At 54.6% G+C, this 25,399-nt stretch overlaps 2 protein-coding genes across 2 annotated transcripts; one reads left to right on the plus strand and one right to left on the minus strand.

The window, feature by feature from the left end:
- The first annotated feature begins 267 nt into the window (after window positions 1–267).
- On the plus strand, window positions 268–7,950 carry Ecel1 (endothelin converting enzyme like 1). The gene is made up of 17 exons (XM_055617025.1): window positions 268–1,116; window positions 1,693–1,761; window positions 1,875–1,985; window positions 2,073–2,165; window positions 2,330–2,454; window positions 3,110–3,332; window positions 3,795–3,893; window positions 4,154–4,228; window positions 4,360–4,463; window positions 4,707–4,765; window positions 4,838–4,889; window positions 5,793–5,860; window positions 6,006–6,130; window positions 6,595–6,660; window positions 6,963–7,058; window positions 7,330–7,406; window positions 7,527–7,950. Exons 1-17 carry the CDS (start codon window positions 331–333, stop codon window positions 7,624–7,626), a joined length of 2,328 nt encoding a protein of 775 aa, XP_055473000.1. The 5' UTR covers window positions 268–330; the 3' UTR covers window positions 7,627–7,950.
- An 11,429-nt stretch (window positions 7,951–19,379) lies between these two features.
- Window positions 19,380–23,079, minus strand: LOC129683727 (intestinal-type alkaline phosphatase). Its single transcript, XM_055616626.1, has 11 exons — window positions 22,880–23,079; window positions 22,681–22,797; window positions 22,451–22,566; window positions 22,092–22,266; window positions 21,843–22,015; window positions 21,495–21,629; window positions 21,338–21,410; window positions 21,085–21,219; window positions 20,820–21,011; window positions 20,503–20,616; window positions 19,380–20,417 (listed from the first exon to the last, which is right to left on the minus strand). Exons 1-11 carry the CDS (start codon window positions 23,061–23,063, stop codon window positions 19,984–19,986), a joined length of 1,848 nt encoding a protein of 615 aa, XP_055472601.1. The 5' UTR covers window positions 23,064–23,079; the 3' UTR covers window positions 19,380–19,983.
- Between the last annotated feature and the right edge of the window lie 2,320 nt (window positions 23,080–25,399).

Genomic DNA, 25,399 nt, shown 5'->3' on the forward strand with positions numbered 1-25,399 from the left:
CTGCTCTGCGGTGAGCAGTGGAGACCCGGGAAGGCGGGTTGAGAGGCTACAGTCCCCTAAGCGCTGCTGGCCGCCGAGCCCACCTCTCCTCCCCCTCCTCGGGTGGCAAGAAGCCAGGCCCTGGGGGTGGCTCGCAGGTGGCCTCCATCTTCCTCAACTAAGCCCCGCTCCCTGTTTTCTGGGTCCCCTCGCTCCCAGGGCCTCTCTGAGACTGCTGTTCCCTCCCCGCAGCCGAAACCGAGGGCCATGTGGGCGCCGAGCAGAAAGCCCGCAGACGGAAGGAGCCCGTGAGTGACCGGACGGGGCGTGCGCGGCCGGGGCCCCGGCAGCATGGAGCCTCCCTACTCCATGACCGCGCACTACGACGAGTTCCAAGAAGTCAAGTACGCGAGTCGGTGCGGCGCCGGGGGCGCCCGGGGGGCCTCGCTGCCTCCGGGCTTCCCGAGGGGCGCGGGGCGCGGCGCCGGCGGGGCGCGGGCCGGGCTGCCGCGCTGGAACCGGCGCGAGGTGTGCCTGCTGTCGGGGCTGGTGTTCGCCGCCGGCCTCTGCGCCATCCTGGCCGCCATGCTGGCGCTCAAGTACCTGGGCCCGGGCGCGGCGGGCGGCGGCGGAGCGTGCCCCGAGGGCTGCCCCGAGCGCAAGGCCTTCGCGCGCGCCGCCCGCTTCCTCTCCGCCAACCTGGACGCCAGCATCGACCCGTGCCAGGACTTCTACTCGTTCGCGTGCGGGGGCTGGCTGCGGCGTCACGCCATCCCGGACGACAAGCTCACCTACGGCACGATCGCGGCCATCGGCGAGCAGAACGAGGAGCGCCTGCGGCGCCTGCTGGCCAGCCCCGCCGGAGGCCCGGGCGGCGCGGCGCAGCGCAAGGTGCGCGCCTTCTTCCGCTCGTGCCTCGACATGCGCGAGATCGAGAGGCTCGGGCCGCGGCCCATGCTGGAGGTCATAGAGGACTGCGGCGGCTGGGACCTGGGCGGCGCGGCCGATCGCCCGGGGGCGGCGCGCTGGGACCTCAACCGGCTGCTCTACAAGGCGCAGGGGGTGTACAGCGCGGCGGCGCTCTTCTCGCTCACCGTCAGCCTGGACGACAGGAACTCCTCGCGCTACGTCATCCGCGTGAGTGCTACCCCCCCCCCCAACCCCGGCTCCCCGCCTGACACTTCGGCCCCCTGGCGCCGCCTGCCCCTCGCTCGATCCTGCGTCGGAGAAGCGAGTCCGGCGCGCGGGCGGGCGGGCAGGGAGGAGCGGGGCGCGCGGAGCGCGGGAGGAGGGCGCAAGTAATTTCCCTGGAGTAATTGCAGTCTTTAGCCGAGCAGCGGGAGCCGCAATTCCAGGCCCCCAGGCAGGCGGAGTTCGGGGAGTGTGAGCCCGCAGGTGACCGCCCTGAACGCCTGCGGTTGGCCAGGAAGTCCGAGTCCCAGGGTAGGGCCCCGCGGTGTCCTGACAGGTAGGGAAAGCGAAGGCAGTTGGAGAAGGAGTGGAGGGTGGGCTTTCCGAGCTATCTTCAGGCTGGGCTAACATCATCGGGTTTGGCTAGCTTCTCTGGATGGAGGGAGGGGTTGGTTTTCATGGTCCCGGAGCTGCTGACAGCGGATCCGTGTTTGGCTAGGCTTCTCTCCTGCGACATTTGAGTGAGGACGTTGGAAAACTGGCCATGCACTTCTGACCTAGGGCCTCTGTTTCCCTCCCCAGATTGACCAGGACGGGCTCACCCTGCCGGAGAGAACCCTGTACCTAGCTCAAGATGAGGAGAGTGAAAAGGTGTCTGAGCATGGGGCGGAGGCTTCTAAAAGGAAGAAGCCCCAGAAAGTAGGGCTCCGGGGGTAAGTGTCTCTCACCGAGGCGCCTCTAACCCAGGTGCTCTTGTGGTGCAGATTCTGGCCGCATACAGGGTGTTCATGGAGCGGCTCCTCAGACTGTTGGGGGCGGACGCGGTGGAACAGAAGGCTCAGGAGATCCTTCAGCTGGAACAGAGGCTAGCCAATGTGAGCAGGGCGGGCTGGGGGCCTCCAGGACTGGAGAAGGCGCAGGGAACATAGGTCAGGCCTGGGTCTATCTGGTCTCCACTCCAGATCTCTGTGTCAGAATACGATGATCTCCGTCGAGATGTCAGCTCCGTGTACAGCAAAGTGACTCTGGGTCAGCTGCAGAAGATCACCCCCCACGTGAGCGGTCCCAGAGCTGGTGCATGGGGGGCGGGGCAGAGACGGCGAGTCGGAATGTCCTTAGGTGTGCCTGAGGTCCTCCATGTCCCTCAGTGCCAACGTGCCTTTGTTGCCTCTCTTTGACCCCAATGCTGTCCCTTGCTTCCCTGCCCTCCGCCCCACAGTTGCAGTGGAAGTGGCTGCTGGACCAGATCTTCCAGGAAGACTTCTCTGAGGACGAGGAGGTGGTGCTGCTGGCCACAGACTACATGCAGCAGGTCTCCCAGCTCATCCGCTCCACACCCCGCAGGTGAGGCTGCGGGTCCTCTACCCCGGCACTTCCGGCTCCTTGCCTCAGGGCCCCTCCCTCAGCACCCAAGAGCTGTCCACTTGGTGACCTTTGTGGACCCTGTCTCCACCGAAGCCACCCTGCAGGACACGGGCGGGAGCACCGGAATGGGAATCCAGATCCCCGGGTCATATACTGGTGCTCACACCTGCCCTGTGGGAGCCTGAATAGACTAGGATCCCCTTGGGCTGCCCTTAGCTTTAGGGAGGGCGAAGCCAATAGTTTGGAAGCCGCTAAAGTATGTGTAGTCATACTGCCTGTGGGAAGATTCTTGGGGGAAATCCCGCTAGTCCTTGCTCATCCAGGGAAGGAAGACAAGGTCATCTAGACAACCATCTGGAGTGCTCCGTGTCCCCACACAAAAGGGAAGTGGGAAGCTGGCCACCGGGGTCAGACTTCAGGGCTCTTGTTACTAGCAAGATCGTATTCTGCTCGGAAGCTGGGGCTTGGGACACTTCAAATAGATTTCTGCATATCTAAATCGACCTCTCTTTCCTTAGCTGGGCAGGGTGGGCACCGAGTCCCGTCCTAGCACGGGAGCACACGCAGGTGGGAGGACTCTGATAGCCCACCTGCGTGTCTGTCTGGACAACGCCCTGCTTTGCCTGGCCTCCAGGATCCTACACAACTACCTAGTGTGGCGTGTGGTGGTGGTCCTGAGCGAGCACCTGTCCCCACCATTCCGTGAGGCACTGCACGAGCTGGCCAGAGAGATGGAGGGCAGTGACAAACCCCAGGAGCTGGCCCGAGTCTGCCTCGGTCAGGCCAACCGCCACTTTGGCATGGCTCTCGGGGCCCTCTTTGTACATGAGCACTTCTCAGCTGCCAGTAAAGCCAAGGTCAGGCTGGGGTGGGTCAAGGGTGGGGGCGCAGGTGGTGAGCTCAGTGTGGAGAATGGCAGACCCCGTTCATCCCCTTGTGGCTCAGGGCCCAGGCTGGGCGGGAGGGCTTAGCTGTCCCTGAGGCGCTAAGGATGTTCCTCCCCTAGGAAGCTTGCATGCAGTCAGCTGCAGGTGGCTTGCTCTGTCTTTCCCCGAGGGCCCTTCTTAGCCACACTCAGGAGACATGACGTTAGGTCCTTACAGAATTGTGCTGGGATGGTTTTTCTCTTCCGTGGGGAGCTTGCCACCGCGCTGCTGAGTGTAGGGTCCCACTTCCCGTGTCTGTCCTTGGCGCTCAGCATGGTGCCCTGTTCTGAAGAAGTGGCACTAGGCGATAGGAGTGCTTTTGGTGCCAGGTACTGGGGGTCATGTCTAAGACTTCCTTAGCTGACCCTTGACCCCTGATTTCTGACTCTGCAGGTTCAACAGCTGGTGGAAGATATTAAGTACATCTTGGGACAGCGCCTGGAGGAGCTGGACTGGATGGATGCCCAGACCAAGGCAGCTGCTCGGGCCAAGGTGAGATAGGGTCTGAGTCCCAGCTCTTGGCTCCACAAATACAGTTTGAGTATCTCCTGGGTATCAGGCATTGGGAATAACAAGGGGAACGAGGCAGTGATGCCTTTGGTCTGTTTTTGGTCTGTCCTACCTTGATCTCAAACCCATGCTAGTCCAGAGGATTTGTTTTTGTTTTTGTTTTTTTTGTTTGTTTGTTTGTTTTCGTGTGTGAGGCTGTCTCCTGAGGCCCTCAGCCCCTTGCCCTGATCTCTCCCCTGCAGCTCCAGTACATGATGGTCATGGTTGGCTACCCAGACTTCCTGCTGAAACCTGAGGCTGTAGACAAAGAATATGAGGTAGGCAGAATTTCACCGCCTCCAGGCCCCAGGGAAGTCCTCCACCAGACTTGGAGGCAGAATCAAGACTCCTCAGCCAACGGCCTGGCCCTTCCCCAGCTCATGGCTGAGCACTGCCCATCCCCATGCAGTTTGAGGTTCATGAGAAGACCTACTTCAAGAACATCCTGAACAGCATCCGATTCAGTATCCAGCTGTCCGTGAAGAAGATCCGCCAGGAGGTGGACAAATCCACGTGGGTGCCTCGCCCTGAGTTAGGGGTCAAGGAGGGACCGAGGGAAGGGAGAGGGCATGCTGGCATGCTGAGTATGTGGGCCTGTGGAGAGCGTGAGTGAGGACGGTAAGGCGGCGGCCTGGCCCAGGGGAGACCAGCGGATGCACTGTTAGAAGCTAGCTGTGATGTCAGGGCCACCTTGAAGGAAGCTTGGATGTGAGGATTGGTGTGTACTGCTCTGGTGACTCTGGCCTCCTTGCACAGGTGGCTGCTCCCTCCCCAGGCCCTCAATGCCTACTATCTACCCAACAAGAACCAAATGGGTAAGGAGGTGTATCCTGGCCTGCCCAGGGTGGGCCTGAAGTGATGCCCCACTAACCGTGCCTTTCTCTCAGTGTTCCCAGCTGGCATCCTGCAACCCACTCTGTATGACCCAGACTTCCCACAGTAAGTTAGGGGACTTGAAGGCTGCAGCTGGGCCCATCAGCCCAGTCTGCAGGTGGCAGGTTGGGGGTGGGGTGGGGAAGAGCTGAGTGGTTTCAGCTACAGACCCTGGGTTTCCATAGTCCCACTTCATTTCATCTGTGGGTATTTAGAAGGCATTGAAGGCAATAACTTCCCCGTTAAACCCTTGTTCTAGTGTGATCATTTTGTTGCAATAAAATACCCTGACCAGAGGTAACTTGGGGAGGAAAGAATGTATTTGGCTTATACTTCCAGGTCACAGTTCATTATTGAGGGAAATCATAGCAGGTAAGGGAAGTCAGGGCAGAAACCCATGGAGGAATGCTGCTTGCTCCCTCTCTAGCTTGCTCTCTGGCTCATGTTCAGCTTACTTTATTATTCATCCCAGGTCCAACCTGTCTAGGGATGGTGCTGGCCACAGCGGGCCATCAGTCAAGACAGTCTCCCAAAGACATGGCCACAGGCCAGTCTGATCTGGGCAATCCCTCACTGAGCCGAGCTCAGATGACCCTAGGCTGCGCCAAGCTTGCAGCTAAAGCTTACTAGCCTACCCCTTATCCATTCTGGGCCTGGTTAGGTATTTTGAAAGTGGAGGGAACATAGTGATGTGGAAAGAGGCCTAACCCTCAAGTGGGTTCCTCAGTTTCTTTCATGCTTTTTTGAAGTCACAGCCTCTACCAACTTGGTTAAGTTGTTATTTCCTAAAACATAGCAAAGGTATGTGTCACTGGTCCCATTCACGAAGCCTGTGGGGAAGCTGAGGGACACATGCCCAGGATCCTGGAGATGGCTAGACCTCTGGGGCCTCTCTGGCTACTTGCCAGGGACAATAGGGGCCTGGGCAGCCTTGGAGGGCTAGGCCCTAACCTGCTGCCATGGGTCCAGGTCTCTGAACTTCGGGGGCATCGGCACCATCATTGGGCATGAACTGACCCATGGCTACGATGACTGGGGTAAGGCCTGAGAGAGTCTTGGGGGAGGGAGAGCCATAGAGGATGAACTGGTATTGGCTGGTGGGAGAGGAGGGGCCTAGTGCCCAGCCTGCCTCAGGGTGAGGCTTGGTCTTGGCATGCTGGCATTCCCTTCTGTTGCCCACAGGGGGCCAGTATGACCGCTCAGGAAACCTGCTGCATTGGTGGACTGAGGCCTCCTACAGCCGCTTCCTGCGCAAGGCCGAGTGCATTGTTCGCCTGTATGACAACTTCACGGTCTACAACCAGCGGGTGAGACCCTCTGGCCTTTGTCTTTCATGCCCTGTTGGCTGGCCACAAACTGGAAGCATGCGGCTCATGTGCACATACATATACCCACATAATAAATACTACCTGCCCTCAGAGAGCTTCACATTGCTAAATGGTCCCCTGTTGCCCCTGGCAGGTGGCCAGGGAGGCCCCAGAGGTCTAGGCATCTCCAGGATCCTGGGCATGTGTCCCTCAGCTTCCTCGCAGGCTCCATGAGAGGGAGCAGTGACACATGCTTAGCCGTGGTTTGGGAAATAACACGTGCGCCTGCACCCATGCTCCGGGTTCCCATGTACACAGACAGCCACATATTTCATGAAGATTCACATGGTAGCTGTGCAGGCGTGAAATTCCCTGGGAAAGAGGGAAGGGCCGTAGCTCAGGGCGGCCAGGTCTGGGGGACGCCGGCAGGCTCCACGCAGCTTCTTCCTCTTCCTTCCTGGCAGGTGAACGGCAAACACACACTGGGTGAGAACATCGCAGACATGGGAGGCCTCAAGCTGGCTTACTATGTGAGCCACTGCTCTTTGTCTGCTGCGGCTGGGGGCGGGGGTGGGTCCTCTGGGTGGGGAGGAATGAAAGCAGTCATCATCTCCACTGGGAGAGCAAAGAGGGCTGCCTGGAGGGGGTGGCACAGTCCTGGGTGCAGGAAGGTGGACAGGCAGGGAGTACAGCAGGGCAGACGGTATAGAACTGGGGCTGGCGGGGGAGGGGTGGTCTTCTCCCGGGAGGGCGACTGGATGAAGGACGGAGAAGGGGCAGTGGGCAGCACAGGTGGTTGGTCACAGCAGCTCCCTGCTCTCTGCGCCCCCAGGCCTACCAGAAGTGGGTCCGGGAGCATGGCCCAGAGCACCCACTGCACCGGCTCAAGTACACGCACAACCAGCTTTTCTTCATCGCCTTTGCCCAGGTGAGCCGGATGGATATCTGATACACCGGGCTGGGTGGGGGCTGGGTGGGGGCTGAGTAGGGAACCCAGCATCCAGGCTCAGTCTCGGCCTGGCCCAGGCCTCAAATGACCAGCCGCAGGGTTTGGCCCGTCTCTCATCACCTGTCCTCTCAGAGGTGATGGCTCCGGTGGCTTCTGCTGGGGCCTAAGTGTGGGGGAAAGGGTAGAGACTGGGCAGTAGACAGCTGGCTCCATTCCTCCCTTTCCTTCCCTTTGCCTGTTGGCGCCCCAGAACTGGTGCATCAAGCGACGGTCGCAGTCCATCTACCTACAGGTGCTGACAGACAAGCACGCGCCTGAGCACTACCGGTACGCTCTCCCTCCCGGTGTCCGCACGGGGGCAGAGGGTCAGGGAGGGACAGCCTAGAGGAAGCCATAGGGCGGCCAGTGAAGCCCACACTGCTGGGGTCGGTCTCTCCCCCACCCCAGGGTCCTGGGCAGCGTGTCCCAGTTTGAGGAATTCGGCCGAGCCTTCCACTGTCCCAAGGACTCTCCCATGAACCCTGTCCACAAATGCTCTGTGTGGTGAGCCTGGCCGTCCGCCTGCCTACCTGCACGTCCCCACTGCCCCGCACGGATCACCTCCAGCAGCCGCTGGGGCAACGGGAGCCCCACGCTGCCCGGCTCCGGTCTAGCTGCCTTCCAACCTTTCTCTTATTGTCTTCCCACCCACTGCAGCCTTCGCTTAAGCAAGGGTCTGGAGCAGGGGTAAGGCTGGGTTCTGGGGGCCTTTGGGGGAGTCCTCACACCTGGCTCTAGGCAGCTGGACCCCCACGGGGGCTGGGCTGTACAGGTCCCACTGATGTTGTTGCTGAGAAGTCTGGTCAATAAAGCTGTACTGTAGCCTTGGCCTCCAGAACAAGTGGAGATGAAGGGTCCCTCTGGGTGGGCGGCTCAGCACCACAGCACAGCTAGGACCCTGGAGAGACATTCTGGCTCCCTCTGTTTTGGTTGCCCCTGTTTCACCTCTCTGCTCACTACTGTTTCCTTCCTACCCACACACCCCTTCCTCCCTGTCCCTCACGGCTGTGAAGGAACTTCCTTCCAGGGCACTCCCAGCCCTGTGGCCTGCTGACCTGGGACTTGTTGGTAGTGAAAAGCCAGCTTCCCCACCCCAGTGTTCTAGCCAGGCCTGGATGTCAGCTTCTCCTCTGGAAAGGTGTCCCAGGTTCCAGCCACTTGGGGCCAGCCTCCATAGCATCTGGCATTCTGCAGCTTGGAGTGAGAAATTCTATGTGAGCTAAGTAGTGGTGGAAGGGATACAGAAAGTACATCCTGGGCTGGGCATGGCTGCCCACTGCTGCTGGCCAGTTGTGGAAGGCAGTGCCAGGTGAGAAAGTCCCATGCTGGGCAGTCTGACAGTTCCTGCATCTATTATAAGGACAAAGGCTGGTGGGCACCTGCCTTTCCTCCCAGGTCTGATTTTTTTTTTTTTTTTTTTTTTTGCTTTCATTCAGTGGGCCCCTCTCCATTTCACCACAGCAGTCAGTCTCTTATCAGCCCAGTGCCTGCTGGCATGCCCGGAGAATGTGTGACAGTGTTCCCAGCCTTCAGTAGCATTTTCAGAAGTCCCAGTTATCTGAGCTCAGACTACAATAGTGTGGCCCTGATGAGGGGACAGGCTCTGAGAAGGACCCCCTCCCAGAGTGGCCAGTCTAAAAGGAACAGCTTTTTCCGCTTCTGTGTTGGTCACAGAGGATTCCTAGGTGTTGGGGAAGACTGCTGGGGCCATGCTGCTCAGTCTTGGGCACACAGCCCAGCTCAGAGATGCTTGTCAGGGACATTTTCATGACATGCTTCTTAGAGGTAGCATGCAGGAGTGGTTTCCGGACCTTCTCTCCTTGGGGTGGGTGCATGTATGCCATGCCCCTTGGGTAGCTTGGATGGAGGGACGTTCCTCTTGCCTTGACCTATGAGATGTTTTGGGGACCTGATATCTGAGACCCCCTCATGACTTATACTCACCCCACCCTTCTGGCCTGGGTCTAGATGAAACTGGGGCTCCAGACCCAGCCTCCACATCTCTACTTTGATTCCCCGGCTCCACCCAAGTCCAATCCCTTCTACCTTTGTGGATGAAGCTAAGGAAGGCCTCAGGGCAGCAAGCCAAGCTCCTCCCATTCCAGCCATGCCCTGTTGAGGACATCAGTGAGGTGATGTGAAAGGATATGAAATTTTGGGGCTGGGGACTGGCCCCAAGCAGGTAGCCTGAGGCCCAAAGTCACTGTGTGTCACCCACTGGTTCCCACACCGTTGTTGCACATAGACCCTTATAAACACCTTCATCGCAACCCAAAGACATGGGCACAGCAATGGGTCTACTGCTGGCTTCTGAGTCCTCTTGTGTTCAGGCACCCAGACTCTGAGTCTTTTCATAAGCCACGTAGAAAAAGGCCATGGCCATTCTCTGGCCACCTGAGCTGAGAATTGATTAGGCGTCCTGAGGTAAGGAGCATGCCTAAGCCCAGCACAACATGGAACCCCCATCCACCCACTTTAGGTTCCTTTCTGTTTGATGAGGGGCATCAGCGCAGCTGTGAAGGCCCCTCCAGGACATAATGACGGGAGTTTATAAGCCCAGAAGGGCGTTGATGGGACCGGCTCCACCAAGCTCATCTTCACAGCAGGTAGACTCCAAACAGCACATTGGGATGACGAACATAATCTTCCACTAAGCATTTAATCGTCAGGAAATAAAGGAGCCAGGGACAGTCTGACTGCACCCGAGCTTCCAGGCGTCCACCTCTATGCCCATGTGCCCAGGGCCGCACTTCCATGGTGATATTTTCTGAAATCAGCTGCCCGGACCTTTACAGGCTGAATCCGATTCTACCACCTATCTTTGGGACTGACCCGCAAGCCCAGGGGTTACTGCTGTGTGCCCTTGAGGAGAGAGTTCCCTTCTCTGGGCTCCTAGCAGCATAGGAGTGGGGAGCGCTCCTACCACTAGCTCACTGCCGCATGTGACACTGGGCCCATCCACACACGACTGCCTCGCCTTCCAGTGCTGTATCTCCATAGCACCTCACCTCATCCGTGCCCCATCGTGGCTGCCAGGTATGGTCCACAAGTATGAGCTCACCTCTGGGGCCTCAAGATGCTGGGGTACTCCTCAGCTTGGGGGAGGGAGGTACTCCTTTGGACAAGTAGGGGAGGATTTGAAGCTAGCTAGAAAGACATCTGGAAGGGACATCTTGAAGGCAAATGGCTCTAGCTCCAGCCTGGGACCCTGGGAGTCGTGTGACACCTTGAAGGGCCACTGTCTGGTGCCACCGAGGCCCAGGCTGCTCTAACACATTTAGAAGGGCCTAGATTTGTCTCTGTATCCCTGTGGTTGGCCTTCTGAGCTGATACAGATGTCTAGCATCCTGAAGTGTGCCCCGGTGCCAAAGACCCCGGTGCCATTTTTTTTTTTTGGGGGGGGGGGTAAGGGGTTTTAAGACAGAGTTTCTCAGTGTGTAGCCTTGGCTATCCTAGACTTACTTTTGTAGACTAGGCTGGCCTTGAACTCTCAGAGATCCACCTGCCTCTGATTTCCAAGTGCTGGGATCAAAGGCATGTGCCACCACTGCCCAGAGCCATATATTTTTTAAATTGCTTAAGCTTCATTGTAGATGTATTAGTGAGGGTCTTCCACATAAAAATTCTTCTGAGATGGGCCCCAGGGGGTGTGGTCTGGCCTTTCTATTCCCCTGCCTCTATGCTGAGCAGCACCCAATCTTTTCTGTCTCTAGTGTACCACTCATACAAGACTGAGGACTGGGGGCTGGAGAAATGGTTCAGAGATTAAGAGCACTGGCTGCTCTTCCAAGGGTCCTGAGTGCAATTCACAACCACCTATAATGAGATCTGGTGCCCTCTTCTGGCCTGCAGGTATACATGCAGACAGAACACTGTATAAATACATAATAAATAAACAAGACTGAGGACAGGGGACAGTCCAGACCTTCGGAGGGGACAGTTCTTGGAGGTGCTGAAGGGGTATGCCTTGTGCAGCTGCTGAGGTATTCTGCCTCTCTCTCTCTCTCTCCCCTCTCCCTCTCTCCCTTCCTTCTGGGTTTCTCTCGCTCCCCAAAAGCTGGTTTTAGACACCCACTTTTCCTTTCACCAGCACAGCATAAAGACTGTCTGTGGTAACACACCTATAATTCCAACACTTGGGAAATAGAGTCAGGGGCATCTGGAATTCGAGGTTATCCTTAGCCACACAGTGTTATGGTTAAGGCCATCACCTACTCAGGCCAGCATGGGCTACATGAGACCTTGCTTCAGAAAAAGAAGGGCTGGGGAGAATGTTCTTCCCAGCTGGCAAAACACGCGCTTCATGAATGCGAGGGCCTCCATCTGGCTCGCCAGAAGCCATGTAGAAGCTGGGCCCAGTAGCATACCCCCCCCCCCCCCCCATGAGAAGGAAGACAGAGAGGGCGGCTATTTGGAAGTCTTCAGGCCAGCCTGCCTGCCAAATATGGTAATGGGAGAACCACCCCACCCGGACAGGAAGTGGATGACACCTAGTTTGTCCCCTGACTCTACTTACTTGCTGGGCACATATGCGCATGTATTCCCCACAGGTGACCCCCCCATGAATCATACAAATACAGCCACAGAGCGATGGAGAGAGGCAGAGCTAGAGACAGAGAGACAGAGGGGGAGAGGCTGAGAGAGGCAGAGCTAGAGACAGACAGAGGGGGAGAGGCTGAGAGGCTGAGATAGAGACAGAGAGACAGAGGGAGAGAGGCAGAGCTAGAGACAAAAAGACACAGACACACACACAGACTAAGACATTGAGAGAGGCAGAGCTAGAGACAGAGAGACAGAGAGAGACTGAGAGAGGCTGAGATAGAGACAAAAAGACAGACACACACAGACTAAGAGAGATTGAGAGAGACAGAGAGGCAGAGCTAGAGACAGAAAGACACACAGAGAGGCTGAGATAGAGACAGACGCAGACACAGACACACACACACGGGGGTGGGGGAGAGAGAGGAGAGATTTCCTCTTTTTCCTGCTGGCTCCAGATTGTCTAGGGACTGAGTACTCCCTGCCCACCCATTGTTCTTTGGAGCCACCGTGCGGGGCAGGGCCAGAACCATGGCCAGACTTCTGAGCCCAGCTTTCTTTCTCTTCATCATGGCCTCTGAACCACTGAGAGATTTATTGGTAGAAACAAGAATGACTCCTCTCCACCCTTTAAAAGAAGAGAGCTTCTGTTTGAATTAGCATTTTCCCTTTCTCTTCTTCCTTGGCAAAGGGTCTCAGGCACGTCTGCTACCTCTAAACCCACAGGGGCTGTGCAGGGGCTTCTTGTGAAACCAGGACCTTCTGGGCTTTGGAATCAGTAGCCTGCTGTCCAGGTTTGGGCCACTGACAGCAATTGATCTGCAGGAGGTGATCCCTGGGAGAATTCGTGGAGAAAAAAAATCCACCCCTAATTATGCTATTTATAATTCCTTCATGTGTTTCGTGAAGGTTTCAGGACAATGAGAAACTAAGCCCATCCTCCCCAGGGAGGCCCTTGCTCTGTAAGCTCACTTGTCATTGTGTTTTGAAATCCATGGATTTGTATGGCGTGTAACTGGCCAAGGGACCTTGGTAGCCTTGCAGAGGAGTGCAGATCCCTGCCTCACCAAGCAGTCACCAGGCCCTGCCTGGAGTACCATCGGGACTGGGGACCCTGCTTCCCTTTCCCTTTGAAGTAAATGTCTGTCCTGACCCTACCTGGCCTTTCCTTCAGTCCTTGTGATGAGCCGGAGTGCACGCTCAGGGATTCTGGCCCCTCCCTCTCCAGCATCATAATTTCTTCCTCTAGCTAAGGCAAACCACAGCTGCCTCCCCTCACAGGTGTTACCCTGCTCCCTGACAAACACCCTCCTCCTTTGTTCTGACCTATTCCTGTGACATGGGTTATGGCTCATTTGGAGCCTCTGGGCTCTCCTGAGGTGAGGACCCTCGGCTTTTGTTCACTTGTCACCTACCTTGGAGGCGGCTTCCTGTATGTTCCGTTGGCTATGGCCCCCATAGCTACCCACTGTGAAGTCATGTTGGTGTGTAACGGTGAACGTAGCTGCTTTTCGTTGTGCCTCGATTTACCTTATTTTCCCAGCTCAAGTCACAATCCCACCAGACAGTGTGTTCAGGTGTAGCACAAACACACCCACCTGCTGGGTCACAGCGGAGACCCCTTCCTCACTTCCCTTCCCACCAGCATAATCAGCACAGGGTTCAAGGTGCAGAGACTGATGCATGGGGCATTGGGCTCAGTCCCAAGCGGGCGAGAGTCCAGCATGAGCTCATCTTGGGGAACGCAAAGCAGGCGCCTGGCTTTCACGACCTCAGCTGCTGCCTGGATGCAAGGGCCTCTGGCAGCCGCTCACAGCTGATTCATTGGGCCGGCAGGCAGCTCAAATCCCCAAGCTGCTGTCACATGGAGCTGTAAAGGCACATCTCTCCTTGTCTATACTTCGCATAAATAAGGAAAAAAAAAATCTCCCATCTTCCTGTGGGGCCAAACAGTCCCAGGGGCTGCTGTCAGGGACTTTCGAGGTAATATCTGAAGGTGGCTCTTTAGGAGAGCATTTTCCTTTTACCTGAGGAGCCCCGGGTGAGATAAAAGAGGGTCTCAGATGACATGCTAGCCAAAGGTGAGAACCTGTCAATGTGATGTAAAAGGAGCCAAGGTACCACATCAGGATCTTGTGGCCCCTTCTTAAGGTCAGCGGGAGCCTCACTACTGGGGCAGGAGAAGACCATTTCTTCCTTGATGGGCAGTTCAGCAGGCTCCCCTCCTTTTGATTCCTGGCATCATGCCAGATGCTCAGTGCTTGCAAGCTGACATCCTCAGTGTCAAGGTTGTATCAAGGTAACTTCCAGCTACTCGAGGGTGCTGTGGGCTGATGTGTGTGCTGCTAGCAAACATGGAAGCTTAGAGCAGCAGGCATAAGTAGGCCCTGGGGCCACCTTTTATCAGGGGGGCGATGGGAAACCCTACACTGCTTCTGGAGGCCTCTGGAAGGTCAGAGGCTGGATCTCGAGGAGGCTTCTTTAAGGGGCCTTAGCCTGGCATGCAAATGCTAACGGGTAGAGGTACCTGTTTCTAGGATGAATGTCAGATGCAGCAGCAGTAGCAAGGGCAAGAGGAGGGCACACCTGGCACCTGCCTGAATCCTCCCAAGTGGCTGAGGCAGCTGTGCCCATTTCCTCCCTCTGTGGCACTTTCTGTGCCAGCTGTCAGTGCTTGGAAGGATCTGTGAGCATGAGCAGGTAGTGAGAGCCAGTGGTGCTTTCTGGCCCTGCCTGGGACAGATCTGTGCCTTGGGGAAAGTGAACACCACCACAGGGAGTTATCCTGCCCAGGGCCCTGCACATCTCAGGAGGGTACCGCACCCTCCTGAGTGCCTGCCATGGGCTACAGCAGCTTTTCTGTCACATGCTTTGCCACAGTCCTGTGCAGTGGGCAACTGTGCCATCGCAGGAATAGTCATTCTTCATAAGTAATGTCAAATTTCAGTGCTGGGAATGTGGCTCAGTTAGGGGACTGTTTGCCCAGGCCACGTAAAGCTCCAGGTTTGATCCCCAGTATTGCATAAACCCAGCATGGTGCTGCATGCCTGGAACGAGACAGGAGGTTCAGGAGTTCAAGCCTGGACTGTGAGACTCTGTCTAAAAACAGCCAAACTAAGCCAAACCAAACAAAAAATGTGGGCTGGAAGATAGCACAGTCAACAAAGCCCATGTTTTGCATGAAGGAAGACCAGAATTTTGATTCCCAGAACCCACATATGAAGTCAGGTATGTTGGTGTGCGTATGTAACGGTAGCTCTGGGAGCTGGAGCCAGGAGGATCCCTGGGTCATGAGCTGGGCGGTCTAGTCTACAGATGCTGTTAGAGACTGCCTCTCAAAATAATAATAATAATAATAACAACAACAAAAACCAAACCCCAAGCCCCAAAAGGTGAACGGCTCCAAGAATATCTAAAATGCTTGTCTGGTCTCCAAATGCACATACAAATGCATCACAGAAACATGCACTCAAGCGCGCACACACGCACGACCTGAACTCCATGCTGGCATCTTCACCGTCCATTTGGGCTCCTCCCACTTAATAGAAGTCCCAGGCGTCCCAGGGAAAAACAGAGGGTGCCTCCACCAGGGTCACCCCAGTGCCCCTTCTCAGCCCACTCACCTGTCTTCTGTGTATTTCAGTGCTTTCAAGTTTAGTGTGCTTACCTAAGTGGATTTACGGATTACATCACCCAGCTTTTACCAGCCAAATCCTCCAGGGTGGCCAAGTGACTTAACAAGATTCCTGCCAAGAAACTGCAAACGATTCTGGTGAGCCAAAGAGAGAAGTGGCTGGCTGACGCTCCCACACACGCTCATCACCACCACGTCACAGGTGTGAGAAGAGTGCGGGACAACAGATATCATACCATCTGAGGGCCGGTGAAATGGCTCAGCAGGAAACGGTGCTGGCTTGCCAAACCCTAGGTGACCTGAGTTCAATCCCCAGACCCACATGGTAGAAGAAGAGGACCAACTCCCTAAAGGTTGATCTCTGACCTACACACACACACACACACACACACACACACACACACACACACACTCACAAATGTAAAAAGACTGTTTTTAAAATACTATTTGAAACACTCCCTCCTAACCTTCCCTAGCACAGCCTCAGCCCTGGATGCCTATGCCTTGAGATATTCATCAACGACAGCATAAAACCCTCATGGCTCACCAGACATTTAAAAACAGCCTTCAGAATATGAAGACAAACCCCTGCAGTTTTTTTTTCCCCAACAATGTTTAAAGCTATGTGCTTCTCAGCCCAGTACTTTTGATATTTCCCTAAGCAATGATAAATATTTGGAAAGCTTTTGTAAAGTTTCTTACATAATAGCATAAGACAAAAGGAAAAAAAAAAAAATACAAACCCACCTAGCACCAGGCGAACACTTTTTCTTTCTGCTGCAGTAAAAATGGCAGAAACAATGAACAGTAAATGATCTGTCGACAAACCGAAAGGCATATCTTTGTCAGCAAATACTCCTGAAAGATGTGGGGGAAACATTGCCGTTGATTGGAAGGAACAAGTATTAGAGAAAATTACCCAGTGTGGGAGGCTTGCTGTACACTTGACTGAAAGTACAGATGTTTCTCAGCTTAAGGTATCTGCTGGATTCTCTTCCAATCATGAAACACACAAACCACTTTTTTATTTTTTATTTTTTGGTGTGTGAACCACTAAAGGCGAGATACAGCAGAGAAGATATATTGCCCACAGTAAGTGCCTTCTTGAATAAAAGCAATGGCCTAGGGGGAACATGGTAAAAGTTACACTGATGGAAAAGCCACTTGGAAAGAATTTTTAAGAAGGATTCTGGGTAACAGTCAGTGTTCAGTGCCTTCAAAACTCACCCACCCACTCTCCAGTCCATAGTTAAACCTGCACTGTAGGCAGAAGCCTGGGCACCCCTCAATGTAAGATTTTCCTAGTAGAGCAGAATCCTTCTGATTCCTGATAACGAAGCTGGATGTGGTCTCAAAAGCATTCTAGGCCAGAGAGACTGAGTCAGGAATAATTGTGGCAAAGTCCTAGAAGGTGTTCAGAGTCTCCCCCACTCCTTCTCTGCCACATAGCCACTCCTGATGACACAGTCTTACTATGCTGACACAGCTAATCTGGAACTCCTGAGCTCAAGAAATCTTCCTGCCTCACCCTCCTCAGTAGCTGGAACCACCCTTCTCTTCTTTGGCCTCCATTTTCTGAGACAGTATCTCACTATATAGTCCAGGCTGGATTATGTAGCCCAAGATGATCTTTGAAGCTGTGGCTATCTTCCTGCCTCAGCCACCCAAAGTACTAGGAGTTACAAGGCTATACCATTATGCCTTGTTCTTACTGAAGTTCATGTGCTGACATTTGTTAAGGCAACAAGAGCTGTCTGTTTAGGCACTGTAAAAAGCTTGGGGAAAAAAATGCAATTTCCCTGTTCATGGCCTTTTAGTGAAGATGTCCTTTTAGTAAAAAAGTAATACAGACACTGTCTTTGGATCTCAAATAATGTCTTGTAGTTGAGAAAGAGAAGTTGACAACAGATTTGAAAGAGGTTTTCTTTGCATGGGTGTGGGCACCTGTGAAAGCATTCACAATGGCCAGAAGAGTCTTAGAGGGCCTCTTCTAGCATTCCCTGCCATATTCCTCTGAGGCAGTCTGTTTCTGAGCCTGGAACTCACAGATACCAGGCTCTGGATATCCTGCTGGCTTCATTCTCCCCAGTGATGGGGTTATAGGGATGTGTGAGACCATGTCTGCCTTGTTAGGTGGGTGCTGGAATCTGAACTCTGGTCCTCATGTTTGGGCAGCAAGTGCTCCCATCACCAACCACTAGTCCAGTTCCTGAAAAGGCTTTTCACAAAGGCTTGATTCTGTGGCCTAAGATGTATTTTTAGAAATTAAATTATTGCTGGGTGGTGGTGGCTTACACCTTTAATCCCAGCACTCAGCAGAGACAGCTGGATATCTGTGAGTTTCAGGACAGCCTGGTCTACAGGATGAGTTTCAGGATAGCCAGGGCTACACAGAGAAACCCTGTCTTGAAAAAAAACCAAACTATAAATAAATAAATAAATAAATAAATAAATAAATAAATAAATAAATAAATAAGTAGCTGTGTGTGTGTGTGTGTGTGTGTGTGTGTGTGTGTGTGTGTGTGTAGCCCTGTGGAGACCAGAAGACAAGGTTGGAGAGCTGGAGCTCTCCTCTTACCAATTCTGGAGTTCTGGAGATCAAACTTGCCCTGTTGAGCAGTAAGCAAGCACCTTTACCTGCTGAGCCATCTTGTTGGTCGCCCAGCAATGTGTGGCTGATAAAACCCTCAACCACACAACCTTGAAGCTTGGAAGTAGAGACTAATTTAAGCTACTCTTTGAAATACGGGTGTAATCTACATACACCATAAAATTTGCCCCCTTAAAGCACACAAGTTAGTGGTTTCCAGCGCATCCACAAAGTTGAACATCTATTAGCCGACATCTGATTCCAGAATAAGCTGGTTTTTAAAACTGTGAGTTTTAAAACAAAGAGGTCCTTGGGTTTTGAACAAAATTTATAAAACATAAATGTGTAACGCTGCTCCATTGTGTTGAAAGAGCAACTAATTGACACCCAAGAAGACAGAAATAAATCAGCTGGAGCCAAACAAAAGCCCTGCATAATTGGTGGGTGGAATTTAAAAACCAGTATGATAATTCTGGAAGCTCCGCTAACGATGCCTTCTTCCATTCAGCTCCCATATTTTCACGACAGCCACTAAAATCCAGAATTGAAATAAACTACCTCAAGAGCCAGGACTTCAAATTGATGTTTCACAGTGTTAAATCAAGACTTTAGCAAATAAGGAAACATATTCAATCTTCCTAATATTACTAGTGGGAGCAAAGTGTGTTTTTGTACCTTCCTAAATGTACAAATAAATTTGTAATGTTGCAGAATTTACTGGGAAACACAGCCGATTCCACCTTTATGTAAGGATTGCAAATGTCCTCATTGGGCAGGTCGGACAGGCCCAGCATGACTATACAGGTGCTCCATCAAGTTCCCAACGAAAGGCAGAGATGGTTAGGGTCTTCACCCCACCTCTGCCTGACCAACTTTTGCATCTACCCCCCAGAACAGAAAGGGAAAAGAAAAGATTCCATGTTCCCTGCAACAGCCGAAGTACGACACCCAGAGCCAGGGCTGGTCTGATTCCCATTCAAGGGCTTGCCTATGACCCCAACACTACAGACTTCAAAGCTCGATGCCCCAGCTTTACATCCTTCATCCCAGTCACCCTCTCTGACCCTGTCATTCAAATCGCCCCTGCGGAGGGCTCCCTCAGGGCCTTTGCACTGCTGTTTTGTTGTTGTTCAGGCCTTCGCTTTGTTCAGGAGTTTTGCTCAGCTGGTTGTCTCTGCCTGGCCTGAGCTCTGTCATCTCCCACCTCTCCCCCCTGTACCCTCTGCTCCAGTCACTCCAGGCTTTCCTTCTGCAGAGAACCTACTAGAATCCCAGAGTGTGGCTCACACCTATAATCACAGCATCTGGGAGACTGCACAAGAGGATTGCCATAAATGTGAGGCCAGCTTCCGCTGCCTCAGGAGGAGAAGGGTGAAGTGGAGGAGGAAGAGGAGCAGGAATTTCTAGAGCATGGGAATGTGGCTCAGTGGCAGAGCACTTTTGTAGCAGGCCCTGGGTTCTGGTTTTGAACTGAAGAGAAGGAAAACGATCACTGGCATTGCATTGCATAACACTTTATTGATTTGTTTCTTCCAGGAGAACACAGGCCTTGGGCGATAGGGACTTTCCTTAGTTCAGAAATTTAGGTGCAGCCTGAGATGACCTGGGAGGGTGGGAGGCAGTTCCTTGAATTTCTTAGCTGCTTGATAGACGTGGGAAGATTGGTATGGTATGGCTGGGCCCAGGAAGGGTCTGGGTGTGGAGCTGGCCCAGTAAGGCCTGGGAAGGACTATGCCAAAGGCCGGCTGGGCAAGCCAGCACAGCAGCTTTCTTTCGGGAACATTGGCTTGAGGAATGGTGGGAGTTCAGGCTCTGTGTTCTCCCGTACCCGTACATAACCCAGAGCCTGTGCGCATCCAAGCTTGGTGAGAGTGCCAGTGGGTGGGGGCATGTTTGGTCCTCCACACATTTTTGGTGGAGTCCTCTTTTTCGCTAGGGGCTGGTGGCTGAGGTCAAAAAAGAGTCCAGACTGCTCCAGGAGGGTTGGGCCATGGTTGTCATGCTGCTTCAAGAAGGAGGAGCTCTGCGGGTTTGGGGGTAGGGAGCACTCGGTAAGGGTGCAGCGGGGGTGGGGGGGGGGGGGGGGAGGTCATGAGGAGAAGTTAGTGGGAGGTCAGGGTAAGAGAAGCAACCGGGCGGGATGGGGATGGACCTGGACGGGGGAGGCTGGCCGAGCTGGAGTTTAGAACTCCCAGCAGCAGCAGCGTTCCGGCCAGAAGCGTCAAGGCCAGCGGGGCGGTGGCTGGGCCCTGGCTGCTGGCGCTGCTCTGGGTGGGCCGGGTGGTGGTCTGGCGGGTTGTGGTGGTGGAGAGGCCTGGGGTGACGGCGCCACTCTGGTCCGCAGGGGGCGCCAGGCCGCAGTCGGTGTAGGGCTCCAGGCAGCCCGCGAAGGCCATGACGTGCGCGACGTAGTTCTGCTCCTGCACCCCGTGCACCAGGTGCGCCTGCGGGCCGCGCGCGAATATCGCCACGTCCTCCCCGGCGTGGGTCTCCGACTTCACCGGCACGGCCGCCTGCTGCCGGTACGAGGGGCTGTCTGGAGGGACAAGAGGTTCAGGGGGCGGGTCTCCCACCGAGCCCCCCCTGCCCGACCCTCAGACAAGCCACTCCACCGCACTCACAGCTTTCGGCGGCCGTGACGTTGGGTCTTTCGCCTGTACCCACGTAGCCGGGGCCGTTGCCGTACAGGATGGAGGTGTAGGGCTTGCCGTCCAGAGCGTTGAGGGGGGCCAGCCCTGCACGGAGGAGGGTAGACGCCTTGTCCTTCCCCGGACTGACGCTCAGACGACCCCTCCCCCGTCTTTTGCCTGCCCCCCACCCCGCCCCCGGCTCAGTGCTTGCTAGATCCCCACAAGGCAGGCGCTCTTGCTCTTTCTGTTCGTTTAACAGAGAGAGGAAGTTCTGTGCTTGACGTACACCTGCGCTGCCCCCGGCCTACCGAAAATGGAGCTTCCTCGAAGAGTGTAGCCACCAAAGGAGAAGACGTGGGAGTGGTCAGCGGTGACTATGGTCAGTGTGTCCCTCTCACTGGTGAGCTGGCTGGCCTTCTCGATGGCTCGGTCGAACATCACGGCCTCGGTCAGCGCCAGGTAAGCTGTGCCCAGGTGGTGACCACGGTCGATCCGGCCCCCTGCAGGAAGCCAGTGAGCTCCAGTCTGTCCCTGTCCGTCGTCCCCTCTTTTCGTGGGCGCCTGGAGACTCACCTTCCACAAAGAGGTAGAAGCCTTTGGAGTTCCTGCTTAGCACCCTCAGGGCTGCCTCCGTCATGTCCTTCAGAGATGGGTCCATCAAGAGGTCCCGTTGGGTCTCGAATTTTGTGTCTACAGGCTCAAAGAGGCCTGAGGGACAAAAACAAAACAAACCACCCAGCTCGGTAGTGGGGTCGGGGCACTCATACACACATGCTCAGTGGTCGCCCTCTGAGGTGTTCCAGCGTGGGAAGTGTGGGGCCATTACCCATGAGGTGCGTCACCGACGGGTCCAGGGACGTCTGAATGAGCTGCTCACGATTCCAAACATACTGGGATCCCTAAAGGGGCATAAACAATTGGTAAGGCCCAGAGCCCTGGGCCTTACCTGGCCTCTGCTGTGCCACCATTGAGCACCTCGTCACCTGGTGCTTGGACAGCCACTCCTGCACCAGGTTCCTGCCGTCCAGCCTGGTTCCAGTCTCGTTCACATCATTTGGATACTCCGGGTCTGGGGTTCCCGCAGGGAACATGTATTTTCGGCCCCCACCAAGGATCACCTGTGATCAGAGAGGGTCAAGGAAGGTGAAATTTATACCTCCCGTCCCCCCCACCCCCCGCTCCTGCCTCCTTTTCCAGCCAGTCCCCAGCTCCCCATCGGGTCTATGGGAACTGCCCCCAGCCCTGGGGAACCTGGAACATCCAGGGAGCTCAGACTGCAGTGCCTGGGCCTGTCCCTGGCGCAGCCCCTGCTCCGGCCCCTTCTTCCTCACATTGATGTCCATGTTGGAAACGAGCTGTGTGGCGATGTCCTCGCAGCCCTCCTGTAGTGCTGACTCAGGCATGTCCGCGTCCCCGTACCAGTTGCGGTTCACCGTGTGAACGTAGGTGCCCGCTGGGGAGGCGTGCTGCACCCTGGTGGTGGTCACCACCCCCACAGACTTCCCTGAAGATGCCAAAGGCCGTGGTGAGACCTCCAGCGCCCCGGGCCCGCCCCATCCCCGAGCCCGGCCCCAGCTCACCCGCTTTCTTTGCGCGATACATGACCGAGAAGACCTCGTTGCCAAATGTGGTGTTGCACTGGTCGACTCGCGCAGCTGCGCTCACACCGATGGTCTGGTAGTTGGTCTTGACCCCGCACAGGTAGGCGGTGGCTGTGCTCGCACTGTCTGGGACCTGTCTGTCCACATTGTATGTCTGGGGACAGAGACACCGCCAGCTGGGCTCAAAGCAGACTTTTATTTCTTCACCCAAGCTGGGGCCTGCTCATTATGCTGGACCCCTAACTGGGCTATAGATCCCCTGGGTTCTCTCGGTCACCCTTTGCCCAGGTCACTGTTAGCCTCTTCCCCGCATCCCAGAAACATGGCCCAGTACCCACCTTGGACAGAGCCATATATGGGAAGTAGTCCATGGCTAGGGGTGTCTCAGGTCCTAGATGACCGTCCATTTGTCCCTTCAGGATCCGGGTAGCTGTCACTGTGGGCACTCCCATCCCTGAAGGAGCAGACACAACCTGGTCAGGACTGAACCCTGGAACTGCCTGGACCCATCAGAGACCTTGGTGCCTGAAGCACAAGGGCCCAGGGTGACCAGGCCTCACACACTCACCGTCCCCCAGGAAGATGATGAGGTTCTTGGCGGATGTCTGAATGGGCTGCAGCTTCTTGGCAGCATCCAGGGCCTCGGCTGCCTTTTGGTTCCAGAAGGCCGGGTTCTCCTCCTCCACTGGCCAAGGGGAAGCAGAGGCAGGGTGAGACTGGAGGCGCGTGCGAGTGAATGAAGCCTGCACCTGAAGGAGCCGCCTTACCTGGGATGACGCTGAGGGACAGCTGTAGCCTGAGGCCCAGCAGCAGGAGCAGCACCCGGGCTCCCTGCATGGCTGGGGCCAGTGGAGGGACTGCGGTGTATGGGGCGCTGCAGGGTACCAACCAAGGCCCAGTCTGCCTGGACTTAAATAGGGGAAAACTTTGTTGCTGAACAAACAGCCCCATGTCCCTCCCCTGGATCGAAGTGGCTGTCCTGGCCCCACCTCTGCCCTGTGAACTGAACTGAACTTCCGCTTGCTGGAGGAAAATGTCAGGGTGTGTCTAACTGAGCCTGGGCCGGGGTCCTGGCAGAGCAGGCTCCAGGTGAACCCCAGGTAGGGTGGGAGGCTACACAGCTGCCCTCTGGGCAAGGAGCGTGTGTCCCCAGCTGCCAGGGTGCCCACCACCTCTTGCTCACCATGTCCTTATAGACACATCACTCTTGCTCCTGAGGACCAGGGCGACTAGGCTTTGTTCTGGGCACTAGAAGTAGGTGGGTCTGGAAGGACACAGCTTGGACGAGGGGCCTTTGTTTGACCTCCTGCAACCAGGAACCACAGGACAAAGGGACCAAGGCACACTGAATGCCCTGCTGTCCAGCTGGCCTCTCAGCCTGACCTGGGCAAGAACTTGGAAGTTTTTTCCTCTTTGTTATTTGTTTAAAATGGAGTTGCAGACAGAACTCTATCTTCCATGTTGAGAGAAACATCACACACAAACTGGAGCAGCCATGTGCTATGGTTTGCATATGGTTGGAGCTTGTGTGTCACAGGGACACACGCAGCATGCTTGGTCCCTAGTGTAGTGATGAAGCTGGGAGGCGATGGGACACTTAGGAAGTGGAAGGCAGAGGCAACAAGGCCATTTGGGGTTATATTCTTGGGAAGGGTTATTGTATTTTCATGAGATCCCACTTGGTTCCCACTATAAGGGGTTATAAAGAAAGACCAAGACTGGCCTCTCCTTCATTTCTGGCTCCCTTGGGATCTTTCTCTGTCTCTTGTGACCACAGCATGATGCTGTGCAGTGAAGGGGACCTTTATAAGATTCAAGCACATGTAAGCGGGGCACTGGGCTTTCAGACCTGCGTAAAGGAATCTACTTTTGAAATTCAGTCCCCACCATCAGTTACTTTGCTCTTGCGATGGAAAATGGAATTATACCCCAAGCATGCTTGGGTGGATGAATGGATAAGCAAACAAATGCTCCATATAAGTAACTGAATATCGTTAGCCTGAAACGGGAAGGGAGTCTGCCAAGTATAAGTGCGGAACTCAGGAGCTGGAGGTAGGAGGATCAGGAGTTGAAAGCAGCCAATTTGATGAGCACCTTTAATCCCAGCACTCAGAAGGCAGAGACAGAAGGATCTCTGTAGGTATGGGACCAGCCTGGTCTACATATTGAGTTCCAAGTCAGACAGGGCTATATAGTGAGACCCTGTCTCAAAAATAAAGATTTTAAAAGCCAACATGAGAAAAAAGAGAGAAGGGGGAGTAGCAGAGTTCTCTCCCAGCACACATAAGGTTCCTGAGTTCAAGCTCCAGCACCATGAGTAAAACCACCATAACCACCACCAAAACAACCTCAAACCAACCAAAATCAAAGCCAACGGGATCCTGACTCATGCTGCAGTGTGGCTGAGCCAGAGAAGATTGTGCTAAATGTAATCAGCCCATCACAACAACACAAACTCTGCCTCCTCACCCTTCTCAGGTGCTACCAAGAGACATAAAATCTACGCAGGTAAGAATGATGGGGTGCTGGAGAGATGGCTCAGAGGTTAAGAGTACATCCTGTTCCTGAGAAAGGTCCAAGTTCAGTTTGCAGCTCTCACATCAAGACACAAGCGCCTGTCACTCTGGTTCTGAGGGGCCTGCTGGCTTCCTCGGATATCTGTACTCACACACACACACATACCCATTTCCTCACATGCATAATTGTAGTTAAAAATAAAATGAGGGGGTGGAGAGATGACGGGGTGGTTAAAAACACTGGCTGTTCTTCCAGTGGACCCAGATTCGATTCCTGCACCCACATAGCCTGTAACAGCCAAAAGTCTGTTACTCCAGGGCTGGAGAGATGGCTCAGATGTTAAGAGCACTGACTTCTCTTCCAGAGGACCCACGCTCAATTCCCAGCACCCACATGGCGGTTCACAAGTGTCTGTAAACCCAAGATCTGACACTCGTAGACACACATGCAGGCTAAATAACAATGTGCACAAAATGAAAATAAATAAATTATGAAAAAAATGCCTGTTACTCCAGCTCAAGGAGAATTCGGTGTTCTCTTCTGACCTCTGAAGGCCCTGTACACACATACACACACACACACACACACACACACACACACACACACAGACACACACACACATACACACTGCACGGACGTACACACCTAAACACCCATAGATATAAAATAAAAATGGGTGGGGTGTAAGAAAATATTTTTTAAAAAGTTTCAGTTTAATCAAGTCCATGAAAACAGAAAAGAAAAAGCAAAGAAGGCTGGGGAATGGGAGA

The sequence above is a fragment of the Psammomys obesus genome, unplaced genomic scaffold, assembly GCF_907164565.1.
Source record: "Psammomys obesus unplaced genomic scaffold, mPsaObe1.curated_primary_1811, whole genome shotgun sequence".
NCBI lineage: Eukaryota > Metazoa > Chordata > Mammalia > Rodentia > Muridae > Psammomys > Psammomys obesus.